This window comes from Acipenser ruthenus, chromosome 22, assembly GCF_902713425.1.
Source record: "Acipenser ruthenus chromosome 22, fAciRut3.2 maternal haplotype, whole genome shotgun sequence".
Lineage (NCBI taxonomy): Eukaryota > Metazoa > Chordata > Actinopteri > Acipenseriformes > Acipenseridae > Acipenser > Acipenser ruthenus.
This window is the reverse complement of record NC_081210.1, coordinates 22735206-22756198: the sequence shown is the minus strand read 5'-3', so window position 1 is coordinate 22756198 and position 20993 is coordinate 22735206. Positions and strand designations below refer to the sequence as shown.

The following is a 20993-nucleotide window of genomic DNA, read 5'->3' as shown; positions in this document are numbered from 1 at the left end:
GGTGCTCGGTGCCTTGGTGCACGCACCTCGACGCTCGGTGCCTCGGTGCACGCACCTCGACGCTCAGTGCCTTAGTGCACGCACTCGACGTTTGTCTTTCAGTGCTTGGTGCACGCGCCTCAACGCACCTTAAAGCTGTTCGCTTGGTGCTCAGTGCTTAACGCTCGGCGCTCCTATTACTGGCACGGTACGCTTCAGCATACAACGTGCTGCACCATGTCATTTCACCGCTGTGTCACCTGTGGGACGAAGTTACCGGCTAATGACCCGCATGAGGACTGCGTGTCCTGTCTGGGGCCGGAGCATGCGGCATCTGCTTTGGCAGACAAAGCCTTTTGCACGTTATGTGCAAGTTTTCAGACGCGCACTCTGCGTCGTAGGGCGAGGAGAGCAGTCGGGGATCGCTCCCCTTCATCTGGGTCGTCACACACCCTTTCCGCCCCGCAGCCTTCTTTGGCTTCCCCGCCAGCGAAGCTGCCTTTTTCCAGGAGTTCGCCTTCCCAGGTTACCCCTGGTCAACGATCTCCTGACGTTAGGCGTAAGAGAGACCGCTCCCACAGCCTTTCTGTAAGGCGAGGCCCTTCTCCTCGCGGCGAACGCCCCCGTCAGATCTCGAGATCCCGCTCTAGATCGCCCCGAAGGAGAGGACGTTCCCGTTCTCCTCGTCACGACAGGCGAGGTGGTGTAACTGAGCTTACTAATAAGATGTCTCAGTTTATGGACCTTATGATGGGGCAGCAATCGTTGCTCATGTCCCTGGCCACAGCTCGGGCCGCAGAGGAGCCAGTCAGACCGGCTGTCAACCAGCCGATCATCCTACCACAACCCCTGTCCGTTCCAGTTGCGCAACAGGACGCATGGGACGTGGATGCTATCTCTCGAGATGCATCAGAGGGTGAGCCTCTCCACGGAGAGGATAGTGTGGAGGCAGAGCTCACGTCCCACCACTCAGAGTCTGAGATGGAGGTAGGCGTGGATGACTCTTTATGGTCCCTAGTAGAGCGGGCGACTCGCCACCTGGGCTTAGAATGGCCTGCCACTGAAGAGCCTAGGCGCTCTCTTTTTGAGTCGCCTTTGGCACAGGGCCAGCAGTCTAGGACGCTTCCGGCCTTCCCAGACTTTGTTAAGGAGGTGCAGTCCACTTGGGGGACTCCAGCCTCCGCCCCGGCAACCTCGCATAAGGCGGCTGCCTTTACCTTGCAAGGTGCGAGTGAAGCGGGTCTGGCGTCATTTCCGCCAGTTGGCGCTGCGTTCGCAGCGTTGGTGAAGTCACCAACACTCTCTGGGTTGGTGAAAGACCCCACCTGTCCTAACAAGCAGTGCAGGATCACCGAGGTGCACCTCAAGAAGGGCTATTCGGCGGCTACAGAGGCAGTTAGGCTGTCCAATCTGGCCAGCCTCCTCTCAGTTTATCAGGCTGCGCTAATAAAGGATCTCCCAGATTACCCTTCGGTGTCTCTGAGAGCAGAGTTGGGGCTAGTTGCCCAGCTGCTGGTCAAGCTAGCCCAGCTTAACGCGCGGGCCCAGGGCAGGAGCATCGCGTCTCTGGTGGTGGCCAGACGACAGCTCTGGCTCTCGCAGGCGAGAGTCCAGGAGCATGACAAAGCTCCCTTGTTGGATGCCCCAATTACACCGGGGCACACATTGGCCCAGCGGTGGAAGAGATGTTGCAAAGCTCAGCTAAGGCTAGAGAGGCATCACAGCAGTTGGCTACGATATGGCCGCGTAGGCCTTTCCAGGTCAAACGCCCACAAGAACATCAGTGGCGTAGAACACCACCGCAACACCAGCCGCGTCCAGGGGGTACTAAGACCTCCCCGGCGGATACAGCAGCGCGTGGCCAAATCCCAAGGGGACGACCGCAGCGCACAGGGTGGCGACCTAGAGGAGGCGGCAGACCACGCCCTCGTGGCGCTGGCCAGGCCCCTCGTGAGCGAGCGAAGCCTAAGCAGCCCTGAGAAAACCAGGCAGCCATTAACCCAACCCTATACTGTTCCACAGCTTCTGTTTTGGCAACAATGCACCAGCGATATCTGGGTGCGCAAAATTATACTCACCGGGTACACCCTTCAGTTCCGGTTAAACCCCCCCCCCTTCAGGGGGGTGGTGGTAACTGTGGTGAAGGACGTGGTTCAGTCCTCAGCTCTGAATGTGGAAATACAGGCATTGCTCAGGAAGCGTGCCATTCAACTAGTAGACCCTGCTCTGACCGACCAGGGGTTCTACTCCAAATACTTCCTTGTGCCAAAGAAGGACGGCGGGCTCCGCCCTATTCTAGACCTGCGTGTACTGAACAAATACCTACGGGTGTTGTCGTTCAAGATGCTCACGCACAGGCACATTGTCCAGTCTGTCCGGCAGGGCGACTGGTTTACCACCATAGATCTGACAGATGCGTACTTTCACGTTCCCATCTGTCCGGGTCACAGGAAGTATCTACGATTCGCATTCCAGAGCAGGGTCTACGAGTTTTGCGTCCTGCCATTCGGCCTGTCTCTAGCTCCTCGAACCTTTTCGAAGTGTATGGACGCCATTTTAGCTCCTTTGCGGGCTCAAGGCGTCCGACTGCTGAACTATCTGGACGACTGGCTCGTCTGCGCGCAGTCAAAGGAGCAGCTGGCACAGCACACAGTGATGGTTACAGACCATCTCCAGCGGCTAGGTCTGAAGGTCAATCCAGACAAGAGCCGCCTCGTGCCCAGCCAACAGACCGAGTTTTTGGGTCTGCATCTGGACTCAGTGTCCATGGAAGCGACCCTATCGACACAAAGAGTTGCCTCATTAGAGCGGTGTCTCTCCCTATTCAGGTTGAGAGAAACAATCAGCATGGAGCTCTGTCAGCGCATGCTGGGGTTGATGGCTGCCGCCTCGCAAGCCCTTCCTTTGGGCTTACTACACCAGAGACCTCTGCAGGCCTGGTTCAATGCCTTCGCGTTGCACCCGCGGAGAGACAAGCACCTCAGGTTGAGGGTATCCCGAACCTGCTGGGAGGCATTACGCTGGTGGAAAGTTCAGTCGAACATCCGCCAGGGCGTGCGCTTGGGTCCCATCTTCCGAAGGGAAGTTATCACAACCGACGCTTCCAACCAAGGTTGGGGAGCAGTCTGGAACGGGACAGGGACCCGTGGAGTGTGGTCAGGACCCTGGAGGTCAGCCCACATCAACGCTCTGGAACTCAGAGCAGTGGACCTCGCCCTTCGGCACTTCTTGCCAGTGCTTCTAGACAAGCACGTGTTAGTGCGGTCAGACAACACCACAGTAGTGGCGTATATCAATCGCCAGGGCGGATTGCGGTCCCCCGGTCTTCACCGGATGGTAACGCGGCTGTTGCTCTGGGCTCAACCGCGTTTAGCCTCTCTGCGTGCAGTTCATCTGCCGGGCAGAGTCAATTACGCAGCGGATCTCCTGTCCAGAGGAGGTCCTCTTGCAGGCGAATGGCGTCTTCACCCTCGGGTGGTAGAGCGCATCTGGGAATGGTTCGGCACAGCGCAAGTCGATCTCTTCGCTTCGCGAGAGACCACGCACTGCCCCCTATGGTTCTCGGTGAAGGACCTCGACAGCCCCCTGGGGGTGGATGCACTGGCTCACGAATGGCCGCCAGGGCTCCTGTATGCCTTTCCACCGATTCCGATGCTCCCCGCCTTCTTGGAGAAGGTCAGGGTAGAGCGAGCGACAGTGATTCTGATCGCTCCTCGGTGGCCTCGGAGAATATGGTTCCCGAGTCTAGTGCAATTACTGCACGGCCGCCCGAGGGAGCTCCCTCTGCGAGCGGACCTGTTGTCCCAAGCTCAAGGAGAGCTTTGGCATCCGAACCCCAAACTCATGCAGCTATGGGCTTGGCCCCTGAGCGGGAGCGCCTGTCAGCCTTAGGGCTTTCGACTGCAGTTATATCGACCATCCAGAGTGCGAGAGCGCCCTCTACTAGGTCGCAGTATGCGTATAAGTGGCAGTTGTTTCAGAGTTGGTGTCTGGCTGAGAGCCACGACCAAGTCTCCTGTCCTATGGCAGTAATATTGCAGTTTCTGCAGAAACTGCTGGATGAAGGGAAATCTCCTTCTACACTTAAAGTGTATTTGGCCGCCATTTCGGCTTGTCATGTACGCATTGACGGTTTATCACCTGGTTGCCATTTTTTGGCATCTCAGTTTCTGAAAGGCGCAAGACGCTTGCGGCCTCCAAGAACGACCAGTTTACCGTCTTGGAGCCTTGATGTGGTGCTAGAAGCCCTTACCAACGCACCATTTGAGCCTCTCCACAGCGTGGATATGAAGCTCATATCTATTAAGACTGCATTTTTGCTGGCTGTGGTATCAGCAAAACGCGTGAGCGAGTTACATGCACTTTCAGTGCATCCTTCTTGTACTCGTTTTGCAGGAGACGGTTCTAAGGTCTCCATGCGCCCTAATCCGGCCTTTTTACCAAAGGTTATATCCCCGTTCCACATGAACCAGTCAGTCGAGTTGATGGCGTTCCATCCTCCTCCTTTTTCTTCCCCAGAGGAAGAGCGGTTACACATGCTCTGCCCCGTGAGGGCATTGAGGTGTTATATCGACCGTACAAAGACTGTGAGGCAGACGGAACAGTTGTTCATATGCCATGGTTCTAGATCTTTGGGTCAGCCGCTGTCTAAACAGCGCCTTTCCCACTGGATAGTGGATGCTATTAAATTAGCGTATGAATCTGCAGGCCTTCCACCACCAGGGCAGTTGAAGGCGCATTCTACCAGGGGTATGGCGACATCCTGGGCCCTCTTTCGAGGGGTGCCGGTGTCTGATATTTGCGCGGCAGCCAGTTGGGCTACGCCGCATACTTTCATGAGGTTTTACAGGTTAAATGTACTGGATTCCTCTGCTCCACTGTTTGGAGCATCTGTTTTACACTCTACGACGCCTCAGGATGCGGACGTATAGAGTGGTTGATAGCATGGTGTTGACTGTTCCACCTTTAAGACAGGTGTCATTACGAGCATAGACGCTGAGGCGCAGCTCCGCATATGCCTAGATGTACTGCCTACGCAGTTGCGTTATGACGTAAGTCTGTCCTACTGCCGAGAATCCTCCCTCGCGACAGCTAGGGTACACTGTATCCCATGTTGATGGTTATTTTCGACTTGAAAGGGAACGATAGGTTGCGGATGCAACCCCGGTTCCCTGAAAGAGAAAATAACCATCAAGCTGCGAGGTCGCTCCGGTAGCCTTCACGGCCTGAAGAGCAAAAGAGGAAGTGCATCCCCACGCGCGCAGTTAAGTAAGCTCCCAGGGGGCGGGCTTACGCTGCAGCTGGCGTGGGGGCCTATCGGCAGCTTTGCTATAAAAGCTCAGCCTACCGGTGCTGCCTGACGGCAATATCTCATGTTGATGGTTATTTTCTCTTTCAGGGAACCGGGGTTGCATCCGCAACCTATCGTTCTAGCCATTGAAATACATGCAATGCAGCTAACATGCTATATATATAGCTCACTGCAGGCTCATTCCTAAGGATTCCCTGATGTATATTTGTAACTGTCACAGGGCTGCCTTTATTGTTTTAGGTGTGCAGTCTAGTGCATTCTTTGCTTCTAACGACTCTGAAGTTGTAACTGCGAAAGATCTACTGCTGGCCCTTTGGTTTCATCTATTGTAGTTCACAAACTACACTGTTTTAAACACATTTATAAGTGATGTTGCTTCTGATAGGTTCTAATTAGGACATGACTGTGTCTGGCCTTTGTTTTTCAAATAGAAAAACTTGAAAACCCTTCATTCCAAGTGGTAATCTCGACTAGATAAAACTGTCCTTGAGGCCCTGTGTTTGAAACTGATAGACGTTCTTTTTCAGACCTGGTTCACCCTGCCTTCTAACCCCCTCCACAAATGGCAGATCACAGTTTCGCCTGATGTCAATATCTCCATGTTCCCATTTCTGTAATTGTTGCAAGGGAGACGTCACAATGCTAACGATGATGAACTTCAGAAAAAGACAAAGAAAAACAATGAATACATTTGATCTATTTTTAAGAAAACTAGAATATATCAGATAACCTGCATCTCGGAATATACAGTATTATCATACAATAAAATTGGTCTCCTTGATTTTAGACTTGCACTGGATAACACTACTGCCCCAAAACCAATTCAAAAATCTATATTGATTATATATTATGACCTATGAAGTATTCCATTCTATAATATTATAATGGTATTTGAAGATAATACCTTTAAGGCTTTTAAAGTATATGCATATCATGTTCTTCATAGACTGGATAGATGGGGATATAAATTACTTAATTTAACTTAATGGACTGCATACATTAAACATAAAAAACGCCCTAATACTGTGAGAAATGCTGAAACCTGAAAGTTTCTGCAAGAAAACTGTCATTTCTATTTGATTACTTAAAAGTTATCAACTCGAAATTAACTGCTCATCAGCAGAGGGAAATTATTTTAAAACTTTAAAATTAATTTCTTAAAGTTATAAATATTGAATATATAAATAATTCAGCTTCATGCCCAGGGTTATATTGTAGGATTATGTTTTATTCATTAAAGTCAGAAATAAATATATATATAGGCATTTTAACACTTATAATTATGGACCATGTGCTTTTTATGTTATAATGTATTCTGATAAAACAATATACCATTTTTTTTTTTTTTTTTTTTTTTTTTTTAATAAAGAGCCCCCCATAAAGATTCCAATACATTATTGGATTGGTCTTTTTGTGGACAAGTATCTTGGACAAGATTTATCCAACCATTTATTTTCAGTGAGTGATTGTTCAATAACAGAGGAGAGACTTTAAATACGGAGCTGAACCATTGCTTTATTTTAAACCTTCCTGATGAGACCGGTGGGTGTTCCTGCATTCCTAGTTGAGCTTTGACTTTTCAGTTTCTAAGCTTGTGATGTTCAACAAAGTTGGAAACCATAAAGAACAAAAGATATTTGAGGGATTGTCTGCACCACAATGAACAGGGCATTGACTTCTATCATTGTTGAGGTTAAAAAATCGATTGCTTGGCCCTTCTGTCTCTATTATTTCTATAAGAGGAAGCACATTTTACAACCATGGGAATCCAGTCACTGGGACTGTGCAAAATGTCAGGTTTTCTACTCTTCCTTGATGAAATTGATTACGTTTCAGCAAAATTATAATGTTAATTGAAATATAAAACAACTTCCACTGTTGCGTGAACTTCCATTGCACTTCCAATAAACATGCCCCTTCAAAATAAATCATGCATAAAAAATGTCATTGCGTATCATAATTAAACCTTTTGCGGTTTGATTTACTTTTCAAAAGCATTTTGATCTAGTAGAAATAACCACCTTTTTGTATGTTTAAAATTTTATTTTGTACTACATAAATAAATATCCATATATATTCTGTGTTGCAGTGCCCAATATCTTGTGTGAAGAGATTTTATTTCAACATTGTATATTTATCTAAAAAACCAACTGAAGCATCACATATTAGCATCCAGTGTAGCTTTGACAAGACTGTGCCCCAAAATTCCTTATCTGTTGGGAATGGATATCTCTGAGTTACAAATTCATATTCTTGGTCTAGGAAAAAATTATTCTAGCTAAGAAATTTATGAATACAAAAAAGTCACTTATTTGTCATAGTGGTCCAGACCTGAAAAAGAACAAATATTGTGATTGTATGAGTACTTATACATTTAAAATATATTTCAATGAATGTGATAACACTAAGGTTACTGTTGCGGGCTAGTGGCAGGAATAGCAGCTGCAGAAGAATGCCGTTCAGCACTTGCTGAAGATTTTTATTAACAAAACTAAGAAGCAAAATATCAGAAAATAAGTAATGCAACACCCAAGCTACGCTACCTTAGTGCAGCAACAGGGCAGACAACCTAAACTTCTCCTAAACTAACTGAAACTCTAAACAATTGCTGGCTTTTCTTTTATACCATGTGGCTGGGTCTAATTGACAATCAATTAATCAATTAGGACCCAGCCACATTCTGCACATGGAATTTTGCAGGGATGGGATTTTAACTCCATCCCTGCCAAACCTCAATTCAAAAACGTATAACTTGATTTACTATTTTCTTTGTTCCCTAGTGAGAGCGACTATAGTGTACAGTTACTGAGTAGCTATTATAAGATAAGTTTTAGTTGTTTCCCCCTTTTAAGTTATGTGCTGCTTCCACTCTGATGGCTGGTTTCACAGGCCCAGGTTTTAATCTTGGACTAACTAATGTTATTTTAGGTAAAGTAGTCCAAGACTAGAGCTAACAGGGGTCTTACACATTGTCCTTTACAGAAAACCAACCCAAAGTATCTCACACATTCTGCCTTAAATTCTCCAATACAATATGAAATCCCCAGTTTCTGTCTGATTCTATGTGTCCCAGATTTATTAGTAAGATATAGCAGTGACTGATAGCCTGGTTATTAAACAAATCAATACAGGAAAAATGAAAAATGCCTTAGGTTGGAATGTTCTCCAGTCGTATTATTTATTCAAACTTGCCCTCAAAAAGAACATAAATATGTCTTTTCTTGCATTAATGATTAATGGTTTGTTAAAGAAGCCAAAGGACTTTTTTAATGATTTTGTTCAGCTATGGAATATACATCTTTTTACTGTACATATGTAAAACCATACTAGCAATGGACTTTATTTAAGGAGTAATGACAAGGTTTATTAAATGCTTTTCCTTACCTCCTGTTAGCATTAGAAACATTATCGCTGATGAAGGCACAAATCAACATGTTTATCTACTTGACTTAGTTTCCTTATACAGACATAGTTTTATCTGTAGAGACCAGTTGCACCAGCAGAACTAGAGCACCAGTAGAATCGTCTAGCTGCATTATTGCTCAGGAAGGAAAACAGACATGGAATTGTCTTTGAATCTTAGGCAAGTTGTTGATACATATACATGCTCTACACTTTGAATAGCATCTCTTGTATAGAGAATACTATCTCAATCAGACTGCTGGAGGACTGATTAGACTTTTTGCATTTTGATAGTGACTTTAAGGTTAGGATTAAGTTAAAGGTGTAGGATAATTTAATGGGTAGATGCTACTGGAAGAGTGCAAGATCTTCCATGTTAAAATGACATGAAATATTTAAATAAGTCTGTGAACAAGTAATGACATGTTCCCGTGGATGTCACAACCAAGACATTATGAACAGAGTAATACATCTGTATACTTTCTTATTATGTACAGTCATATTAGCTTTGAGATGCTAGCAATTATTGTATAACAAGAGACCCTGGAAAAATAGATTACTTTCCTCTATCATACAACTATAGATTGCTTATCACTTCATAATCCAAACATCAGGCATCCTCTGGAGTGTGTAAATACCATTACTGGGTCTGAGTTGAGTCAGGTCATTGCCAAGATTACTCAAGAGAGCCTTTGGTTATCACTGTTATACTGCAAATGCAAAACACTGTGCCTGTTGGCTGTTTGTTATAAAGTTGGTTCCAATTATAATGGTAACTATTTTATGTGTTATACAGTTCAACCTTTTGCTGTGATGTATTTTGTTTTCAGGTTTGGAGCCTGTTGTGTTTTCTTAATGGTTGCCTTTACTGTTTTATATGGATCTGTTTGCGGGGCCCATGTGTTAGAGAATTTGAAAGCTTATAAAATGGAATCCTGCTTTAGGAAAATCGTTATTTGGTGTAGGATTATGTAATTTTCCTTAATTTACTCCAAGTTTTCTTTAACGCAGGAGGGAAGCAAAATATATTTATTTCCAACTGGAGCGAAACAGTAAATTTGACCTACTGTTTTTTGTGGCATGCTTGTCAACTTATTATTTATTGTATTACTAATATTTTACTGTGATACAGCAAAGACACAATCTAAAAAATAATATCAGAAACTTGATCAATAATTCGAAAAAATATTCACCCATAATTCTGTCTTACATACAATGTCTTAAACACATGTTTCTTATATTGGAGCGATTAAATGAGCAAGATCACAATATGCAACCATAGAAACTCAGTATGTGATGCTACCACCCTTACAGAAAAGTGAATTTAAAGTACCATAGTATTACCATAATAAAACAGTTTCAAAACCATGAGCAGACCATGGACATACCAGCAACATTGCAAAGTGGTCCTAATACAATGGCATTGAAATGCCATTCAGGTGTCAACATATACAAATGTTTCCTCGGCTGTACAATGTTCTTAATGGCTCACACCATTGTACCTGCCTTTGTGATCTCATTGCACCTCAGTAATGCATTGCCATTGAAGATACTAGGGTGCATGCCGAGACAGAATAAAGCCACTTAAACAGGGTGGATTGTTTTGTATATAAGTGGGTGAAATACAGTCTTTTCCATGATGACCACAGATCTACACAGCACTGTTGGTGGTTTCTTAATGGTCTGTGAGGCTTTGGCATTCATTTGTAGATTGGTTCCTACAATCTGTTTCATTGCAGGACCCATTTTATCTTTTTTTTTTTAACAGCCTTCCTTCACACCACAAAGGAGCAAATAACTGAGCCCACAAGAAGTCTGACAGCAAGTACATTTTGTCTTAATGTTTTTACAGTAACATACATCTATCAATAATTGCATCCAATCAATACATTGGTGTGTTTCTCCTCGCCTTTCTTTATATTCCATTATAATGTATAATTAAGGTTTCAGAATATATTTTCCTCTTGTGGGTAATGCAGGAAATGTACTGTATGCACACATTTTTTTTCCTCTGAATTAAAACAATATCATCAAATTAGCAAGACACAAATGAGGCAAAAACAATACATGAACAGCAACTACTGTAGCTTTAAATGTGACTTTATTTGACCTACTTTACTATTTTATGGTGTTTGCAATCATTCTTGTCAGCTCTTGTTTATGCTGATCCAATACTGAGTTATTATCATCGTTCTCTAACTCAGCATGATTGTATTCATCTGTTCCCTCATTCTGTGCAGACTATGTGATAATGATCTGTCAGCTCTGCCATCTACCTTCTTTGTCTATATAAAAAATGTCCTAAGATTCCATTGTGACTGAAACTGACTTGCATCAGGGAGATGCATCTTAATTGCAGAATACATGTTAAGGGTGTCATATTGCATGTACCGGTAATTTCCGACTGCTCTCTGATGCCTTTGTACCTTACCCTAGATTATGATTCTTCTTCAGAATCTGTAATCCCTGTGATACCTTTACATCTACAGGCCTGAATTTATACTGCTTACTGACAGGTTTTTTTTTTTTTTTTTGCTATATCAGTGAAACCTACTGAGACATTTATTGGAAATACCAAGTCAATATTGCACAGGCACAGCATATCATTGGTGTTATCTGCAATTAAATGTGACTGGATTCAAACTGCTCAGCTGCTGATATGCAGATAAGCATCAGAGAAAGGAGCTGGATTTTGCAATACTGCCATGCAGGGTTTACAGATCTAAATTAAGTGGTGAGCCACTATTTGAAAAAAAACATAAATAAATATAAGCTGGGCCCAGGCAATGTTTCCTAATTGCTTAAAACAGGAACTACTCCTTGGTTTCTTCTGTCTCTTCTCTCTCAGTTAAAATCACTTACCAGATGGCTGGAGGAACATATAACCATACTCTTTCTTAATGCAGCGTCTGAGAGACAGATAACTGCACCTGTTTTAGGGAAAAGATTACCTGAATCTTTGTTTTTGAAATTGCTGTATTTTAAAATTAAAATGCTTTTTTTTTTTTTTTTTTTTAAAGGTATGATTAGGAAATGTTTTTATTTTTATTTTTATTTTTATGAATGAATATAGTAATGCTTTATTGATCAAATACATGAAGGTTGTGTGTGTATTGTCTGAGGACCGGCTTGAAAATGATATGTTACATAATAAGGCATTTATCCTGGAGAAAAACAATACAATATACAATAAAGCATAAGAGTTACTCAAAATACTACCTAATGTAAACCCCAAACTCTCCACTATGTATCTCAAAATATGATTTCCACAGCCTAGTTGTACTGTGAATACCAAGTTGCATATTTGTATTCTCTATCATATTCTGGTTGATATCCTCCTACGTTTATTTTGTACACTATTCAAATCCCTCTTCTTTAAAAAAAAAAAGTAATTATGAAAGGAACACCGACCTTCCCTTAGTTTCTTAATTTAATATTTGACACGTGAAAGATTCACATTAAGTCAGTCAATGAAGCTTGGCGCTACAATTTTCGTACAAAACAGCCGCTCATAACTTACAACGAACCTCAGATGTTCCCCCTTGTACCCACACTGATTAAAACAATTAATCTTCTCTGTCAAATGTACACATTGCATTATTAAAGAGGAGGCCACCTGCAGCCACTCCCATTAATTAACCTATTCCAGAGCCCTAACCACTACTCCACACTGCTGCCCTATACTGGACATGTAAATAACTGCAGGCTTTCTGGTGACCAGAACAAGTTGTTACTGGTTTCCATACAGGTTGCCCAACACATGAAACGCTATTAGCAATAAAAATCACTCATTGTTAAAGAGAGTGTTATGCAGTTTGAGAGAACTGAAGCTGAGCTGTTCAGGCTGCTGAACGATGTACAATTGTTACAAGATATCACATTATTTTTACATACAATTACATTCTTTTTTACATACAATTACACATTTATACAGTTTTTTTTTTTTTTTACTGGAGCAATCTTGGTAAAGTACAGCAGCAGTGTCCCCCAGCTGGGATTAAACCCATGATCCTCCGGTCAAGAGTCCAGAGCCCTAACCACTACTCCACACTGCTGCCCTATACTGGACATGTAAATAACTGCAGGCTTTCTGGTGACCAGAACAAGTTGTTACTGGTTTCCATACAGGTTGCCCAACACATGAAACGCTATTAGCAATAAAAATCACTCATTGTTAAAGAGAGTGTTATGCAGTTTGAGAGAACTGAAGCTGAGCTGTTCAGGCTGCTGAACGATGTACCTAAGAAATGCTATTAAACAAAAGAAAAAAGGTTGATTTTTTATAGTGTAGATGGTTTAGAATACTTGTACCAATGTTACTTTTGTTTTTCCTGTACAGTGCTGTCCCTTTATAACACTGTAGTCAGGAGTATTTAAAGAGAATACCTGTGCTGCTGTAATGGCATTGTGGTGGTATGGGAGTCAAGACCATACTACCTTTATAAATCAGAGGGAGCATGGAATGCCATTGAAACACAGCATGTGATCCATACAAAAAAAAGTTACCTTTAAAATACCAGTGTATTAAAAATCCATAGCTGAAGCAGACCATAGCATTAACAGCAATGGTAACATGATGGATTTGGAATAAATACTGAGCGTTCTTTCTCATAAGCACTTATATAGACATGATACTTTATTTCTGCAATACATTACCAGTGTGAATTGATCCATGCAATATTGTGATACCATGTAAAAAGTACAGATCCCTATTGCAATGTTCTACAGCTGGGCGGTTCCATTTTCAACTTAATGGTGTTGTGGGAGTTAATGCAAAAATTGTAAACGATTTCATCATTTGTAAACGAAGGTTATTTCAATGAAAAATAAAATTACAATGGAAATGGCTTTGCTTTAATTAGCCATTTCAATGTGACATAGCACTGATCTTTCAAACAAGGCTTTGAAAGACAGCATTGATGAAGACAATAAGCATACCTCATCTCTCCATGCGGTTTCATTTTACAGTTTATCTAATGTGCCGTTGCGAGAGGATTTTTTTTTTCTTCATTTTTTGTACTTTGTCACGCTGATGTTCTATCATTTTGGAATGACAAAAGCAGCACAGAGCACTTAGTGAAGAAAAAGCTGTTCTATCAAGGTTAATGTGCACTTGACAGAACCCTACCTTTTCTTTCTTTATAAAACGTTATAGAATGAAATTACTCTAACTAATGCAAGTAAAAGACATAATGGAAGCTTTTTAGCATATTCAAACTCAGAAACCTGCCGTTAGGATATAAGTCAATGTCAGATTTTTTCTTCAAGGCAGCCATGTGACATTTGGGTCAAGAAGTAGGTTGGCCTTGAAGGTGAGTGACTGGGACTGGGAGGCAGACTGACCTAGTGGTTAAAACTAGGAATCAATGTGGTCTAGTAGTTAGAACTGAGGACTGCAAGCAGATGGCACTTGTGGTTAGAGCATAAATTGTCCATTTATCACCTTTGAGCTTTTGGTTGCCATTCTGTGATTGTTGTAAGCCTTTCAATGACAGAGGAGGTAGCGTCCTGGATTAGGAATAATAGAAATTAAGAAGTTTAATTTGCTTTTTAATTTAAATTCCCTTTCAAGCAAAAAGGGGAATGTGTTTAACATTTTTTTGTGTTTGTTTTGCTAAGGTTTCATTGATTAACATCAGGGCTGAAGGAACTGGCCTTAAATTTAGATAACAGGAAACAGGTAGCTATATGTATTAACAGCTCATAAGATTATGTGTGATCAGGTTATGTGTAGAAGTGCTGGAGGGGACCCTAGAGGTACATATACTCTCAGAGCAGGTCATTTAACAACTGACATGTTCAGTTGGTGTGTAGATCCAGTACTTCTGCAGGAATATCTGAGGACTGGAAGCCTTAATGGCATATAAAAGAGGTCAGAAGGCACAAATGAAAGGTAAGCACATGTAAGCTCAAAATAGCAGGTAGTGTAGGAAGCACTTTTACAAAATGCATGGAATAGTTTATCAGGTGAAGTTGTAAAAGCAATAATACAAGGGAAAAAATAAGGGAAAAAAATACAATTAGATACTGCACTGCAGATAATGATGTGCTAGCAAGGAGCCAGCCTTGATGGACAACCCAACAACCTCTTCTTTTTCCCAAAGCTTTTTACATGTTTGTGTTCCATATGAAGGCTAGAAATACAGAGGGCTAGTGATTAGAGCATATTTAGGAAAAGTGCTTAGTGTGATGGTTAGAGCTGAGGACTGCCAAGTTTTTAAAGCTAACAGGCATACAGCATTAAATCCTGCTACTGCATAATCTGCACTATTTTGTCCATTGCAGTTAAACATGTTTCACTCTGAAGGGATTACAATGAATAGAAAAAAAAATTATTTTTATTACTATAGTACCCACTGCCTAATATTATTTGGACTGTGTTAACAAGAGACTTAAAATAATTGACTTTAACTGTATTTAATTAAGTGCAAGTGGGGAGTTGTCAGCAATAATAGTCACTGCTAATACAAGAATTTAATTGGACATGCAGATTTTTTTAACTTTAAGAATAATACCCCCAAGACACACAAACCAGTCATTCTGGACACTAGTTAAGCTTAATTAATCTAGACATTTTTAAAATAGCCTGATTAGCACATTGCACATTGTGTCACAGGATTTCTGGATAAGCGTTCCTAACCAACTTGCTCTCCCTCCAAGTGCCTTCACACAAGGCACGACTCCTATGTGACTGAATCTTTCTTGAAGATGTTTGACAGAATAGATCCACTGAGATACAAATATAATTTCCAGGGATGTCCTACAATCCTCATCAAATCACGGAATTGAGGACTTTGAAAAACAGCCAGGACTCTATTTTGGCCATTGGATTTTAAATGCTGAAGAAGCAATCAACAGCACAGCGTCCTACACCGCCTATCTGGTGCATTGAAATTGTGTTCCACCCTCCAACTGAAAAGCATCTAAACATGCTTACAATAAATAATGTAAACAGCACAAGCAGACAGGCCACAAAGATGTAAGAGACGTAATGTAGCAATAGAGCCAGATTGCAGGGGTTGTACGTTATAGAATAGTGTTGGGGAGCATCGTATAGAGAACTGGATATATACAACAACAATTCCCTTTCCTATTTCTTTTCCGAGAAAACAGAACACCTTTGCTTCTTTCTCCTCTTTCACAAAGTTCCAGCAACGGGTCACTCTGAAAATGGTCTCCTTGAACGTGAAACCCTCAGATGTATTTATACAATTATTCAGTTAAACATACCAATCTCCAATCAATCAATTTGTTTCAGTAGAAGTGACATCACCACATATTAAGTGTTCATTCAAAAGAAAAATGCACAACAAATCATTTAAATAAAGTCTAAATAGAAAAGGTAATTAACAATTTGCAGTGAATAAAGAAAATAAGTGAACTTATTACAAATGCATCATGCACCCTAAGTATAACTTCCCTTGATTTGTAGACTATATAAGCAAGACTCCAAAAACCATCTGGTTGCTGACTGCGATAGGTACGACAACAGTTTTTTCATTCATTCATCTGGCATGTTTGTAACTGTCATGCAACACTTTGCATTTAATAGAACGAGCTCTAGTTGCAGTCTGGTAAATCTAGCTTGGAGATAAGTGTTGACATGGGCTGAATTATATGTAAGTAGAATGACACAAAAATAAAGAAGAAGAAACAGGAGATCACAAAAAGCATGACACTAGTAAGCCAACCTTCCTTTTTTTCTGCAATAGTAAAGTGTAAAATAATTACATTTAAAAGGTCAGCAAGATTGGTTGGGGAAGAGTTATTTTCCAAATGTTATTTTCTAGCTCAGTGCCCTGTAACTCTTTATGGCTGTTGTGCTTAAGTAAAACAAACATATTAATCATAAGTACATTATTTTTCAGAAATACAGAAATAAGAAATGACACATTACTAAAAAAAAAAACATGTGCAATGTAAATGAGGTGGCAGCAGAGACAGCGACACACTGCCTCCTGATGGAAAGGGGAGCTTGAGCTTTGATGTTACAGGGGGAGGAATTTGAAACAGCTTGTGTTTATGCATATGTTAAGTTTATGAGGTTTATGTTAATGGTTCCTCTGGGGAAATTGAAACAGTAAGTTGGCTCTATGACATTGGTTTGCTCTTTAGAGATCTTTCTTAAGTTCATGAGGCGACCCTTTAATATATATATATATATATATATATATATATATATATATATATATATATATATATATATATTTACAGTTTTCATAAAATAAAAGTATGAGCGATTTAAAAAAGTGGTGTGGCACTGATTTCACCAAAAATACCACATAAAAAGACACACTGTTGTAAGGATTTTTTTTAACAAGATCTTCCCTTGAAGAGCTAAATTCTCATTTAAAAAAAAAACATGTTTTTGTATGACTGCTCTGTGTATGAAATACTTTTGAGAGCTTTGTGGATGACAAATGCATTGTATTTTGAAAGGGATTACAGTACCTGCTCATGACGAGATGTAATATATGTAAATATAATATTAATTTTAGACCTGCAATATAACATTTAAACATGCATTCTCTAGTCTCGCGCCAACACTCGAATTTTATAAAAAGATTCATTCATCTGAATAAGGACGTTTGGCATGAGCAATAGTCCAATTCATTTCGGTTTTTATTTTTGATCACATGATGCCCCTTTTTTTTGAGCCGACTCCATTCAATTAAAGTCTTGGAAAAAACAAAAGTGATCTTGTTTCACAATCAACTCTTTTCCAGGAGTTTAATTTAGTCGGCTCAATATAACTTTAAAGGGGCATCACGAGCCCAAAAATAAAAAAACGAAAATGAAGAGCCCTATTGTATATAACCCGAAAGAGACATTGTTTGCTGTATTCTAGCAAAATCAAACTGACTGGCCTGGAATTTACTTTGCAAAAGTGAGCGAAAGTAAGTTCCGGGTCAGCCAGTTTGATTTTGTGTGAACACAAGCGATATAGACTGCCTCGGTTCAAATGTCAGTAAGTGAAGTCCAGTTTGTTCTTCCAGTTTGTGCACAATGCCTTTGGGCCCTAGGCAACTGCCTAGTTTAATCCAGGCCTGCCGGGAGCCATACTTGAACTGCCCGGGAGCTACCGTTTGGCCACCTCTGCTCTATAATATATAAGAATTAGTATTCCAGGTGATTAAGGGTCATTTTTATGCGGCCGATACTGTAATGTGTCCGCTGTGTAGTAGTTATTTTACTTGTTCTACACAGGGACCAACCACAAAGATAAAGAATCAAGCCACAACTAAGAATCCATCTTAAGAAATTCTCCATTAACCTTAAGACTGAATATGTTACAGACCCATACATCAGTAACAAGGGCTATAAATAAAGGGATGCTTTTTGTGCTAAATTTAGAAAGCACGCTTACTAAATGTTGCTGTCTTGACTCTGTGTCAGATTAAACCATAGTGCGTGATTTTGAGACGACTTCAATTGTATAAAAATATATACTCCTAATTACATTATATTACGCAGTAATAGCACAGTAATTACAAATATATTTACATAGTCAAAGTGCAACTACATGTTTAATTACGTTAATTAAAATGTCAGACAGTTGCTGACCACAAATGCTATTACAGTGTATTACAAGCACATATGTGTTTTTAGAAATATGTTGTTGTTGTTGTTGTTGTATCACGGTGAATGATAGAGTATATCCAGGGCTTCTGTTTTTTTTTTTGGTTTTTATTCATTTCATTTTTCCGTGCTTATTTTGAACTGTTTTGAGTTTTATGTAAATCATTTTTTTCAGGGCTTGCTCTTTTTGTATACAGTATGAGATTATTGTTTTTGGTCACTTTCCAAAATGCTTGGGCGTTTTTTTTTTTTTTCTGTCACAAAATGTATAGTAACTCAACAGTACTTGCACACTTAAGTTGTACCTTCTTTCCTTTGCTGTCTTCCACAACGAAATCCTTATGGTCACGGGCACATTCTTCTGGGGTTTTTGTGTGTCTAGGCATTCTTTTTACATTTCGCCACAATTTGCAATTTTGTTTTGAATTCTTCCTATCTAACTGTAATATAGCTTGCGAACAAGCCTTCTAATTGTAATCTCGAATTTGTCCAATAGAAATGTAGGAATGTGCTGCTCCTCAGTGATAGATGCAAGTTTATCTCGTGTTTATTGGCTATACACTGATTTCCTTTTTGTATATGAGATGTTTTATCGTTTTTTATTGGTTATCAGAAGCCATAAGTATAGGAAATGTGACATTCATGAAACTGTTCTAGACTCTTGTTCATGAAATCAAACCCAGTGTAAAGAAATTCTATAACTGAACCTGTAAAGCAGACGTGACTAATGTGTCTTTTGTTCTTTGTAGTTTTTCTTTAGAAGAAAAATTGGCCATGCTAAGGCAGCAGAAGGTTGTTTTTGTTGTTGTTGATGTTGTGATGGTAAGTGAATTGATGCTACTTGCTGATGCAGGCCAAGCTATAACGGCTAGGGAGGGAGAGGGAGAGCGTTTCTGGGCGCATTTCCACACTCACAACAGAAGTGCCAGTATAAAATGTTGCTTACTGGTTGGATTTCAGCCAAGGTCAGTGGCTACCCAGAGTTGTTTTCATTTGCTGTCTGTTTGAGAGTGGGTATGTAATGAGATCTGGTGGTCTCAGCTTGGCTTCATCTGTCATGAAAGCACCATCAGCAATTTCCATTGGCAAGGCACAAAGAATGCACCACTGTGGAATAACAATACGCCAAACGCTAAAGTAGGCCAACAAAGTAACATTGTTATTTTATAATGTATGTGTAAAGTTAGCTATCTTTTAATATGTAATATTACATTATACAATATGTATTCGTGGGTATAAAACTTCTACTGTACCTATCAAGGTGAATGGATTGCAGATGCACAATCCAGTTTGTTTCAGTTTGATAGAGAGCTCTTTGTGGATTCACAGTGGGCCATGTTAATCTTTAGCAGCAGAAACATTTTTATGGGGCATTCTCACTTTTTAAAATCATTTTTATGACTCATGTTTTTGTTAGTATTTTAACCATCTGGAACCTTTCTGTTTAACAAAACAGCCTATAAACAATTGACCCCAGCAAGCACTTGTTTATTTTGCATTCTGGTTGCAGTTTAGTGACTAAAGTGTACATTTTTAAAGAAAAAAACTTTTAATAAATCACTTTCCTATAATCCACGACGATCACTTTTTAAAGATCTGTAAAGAGGCCTGTAAAATGACTGTTATCACCCTTCTGCTAGAAATGTACACGGTTCTTAGACTCGAAAAAAGACTCCTTTATGTTGCAAAAATTTCTAAAAGGATGATAAACCTTTTCTCTTACATTGTGGTTTTCAATTTAGTTTTTCCAGAACGTTCATATAAAGGAACTGAATAATTATCCCAGAATAGAGGCATGGTTTTAGCTCCTTTGATTTCAACTTTGGAGTATAAAACTTAGACATTTGCACGTTGAAGCATAGTCTTCCACCTGGCTTTGTAATGTTCCTGTTGTTTTGTTATGTGTGAGTTTGGCTTGTTCTGAGCCTGCCTTTACTCTTGAGTAATACAGCCTGTTATGTTATGTATTCCATGATTATTAGTGAGTTTTCACAGTTCTGTCACCAAGGAATAGGCCAACTGTAAAGTGATAATTTGCAGCAAAAAGGTTATTTTACACATTGTACCTCAGAGATGTCTCTGTGAATTGGATGAACAGAGTAAGGGTATTATCTGAAGATGAGAGATACTTTGTGAGAAGAACATGCATAATTCTGGTATAGATTTCCATTTTTTCAGAACATTTAATCTCCACAAATCCCAGAAGTATAATAATAATAATAATATAATATTAATAATCTTTATTTTATAAAGCGCCTAAAGGCACACACCTCAAAGCACTGTACAAAAAAAAAAAAACACAGAGAACCATATATACATACAGCATATTAAGAGTATACATAACATAACAAGAAATTACACAAATCAAAAACCAAATCATGATAAAAATACCTGAACATAAAAGTGTGTCTTTAACTGTTTTTTAAAAGCATCAATGGTCTTAGCATCCCTGATAGATTGAGGAAGGTTGTTCCAAAGTTTGGGCGCATAGTGGCAAAAGGCCCTATTGCCCATGGAGTGAAGCTTAGTTTTGGGTATTACCAATAAACCTGAGAATGAGGAATGTAGATTACGTATGGGTGTGTAACGTGTAAGCAATTCAGCAATGTAACATGGAGCTAAACCGTTCAGAGCCTTATAGGTTAACAAGAGTATTTTAAAATCAATCCTGCAACCAGTGTAGAGATGCAAGAACCGGTGTAATATGGGCACCCAGTTTAGT

The 20993-nt window shown here is 40.6% G+C and overlaps 1 protein-coding gene across 1 annotated transcript; it reads left to right on the top strand.

Annotated features, from left to right (window-relative positions):
- The first annotated feature begins 2843 nt into the window (after positions 1 to 2843).
- Positions 2844 to 5237, top strand: LOC131699515 (uncharacterized). The gene has a single exon (XM_058996590.1). The coding sequence runs from the start codon at positions 3435 to 3437 to the stop codon at positions 4908 to 4910; it is 1476 nt and encodes a 491-aa protein (XP_058852573.1). The 5' UTR covers positions 2844 to 3434; the 3' UTR covers positions 4911 to 5237.
- Positions 5238 to 20993: the final 15756 nt, after the last annotated feature.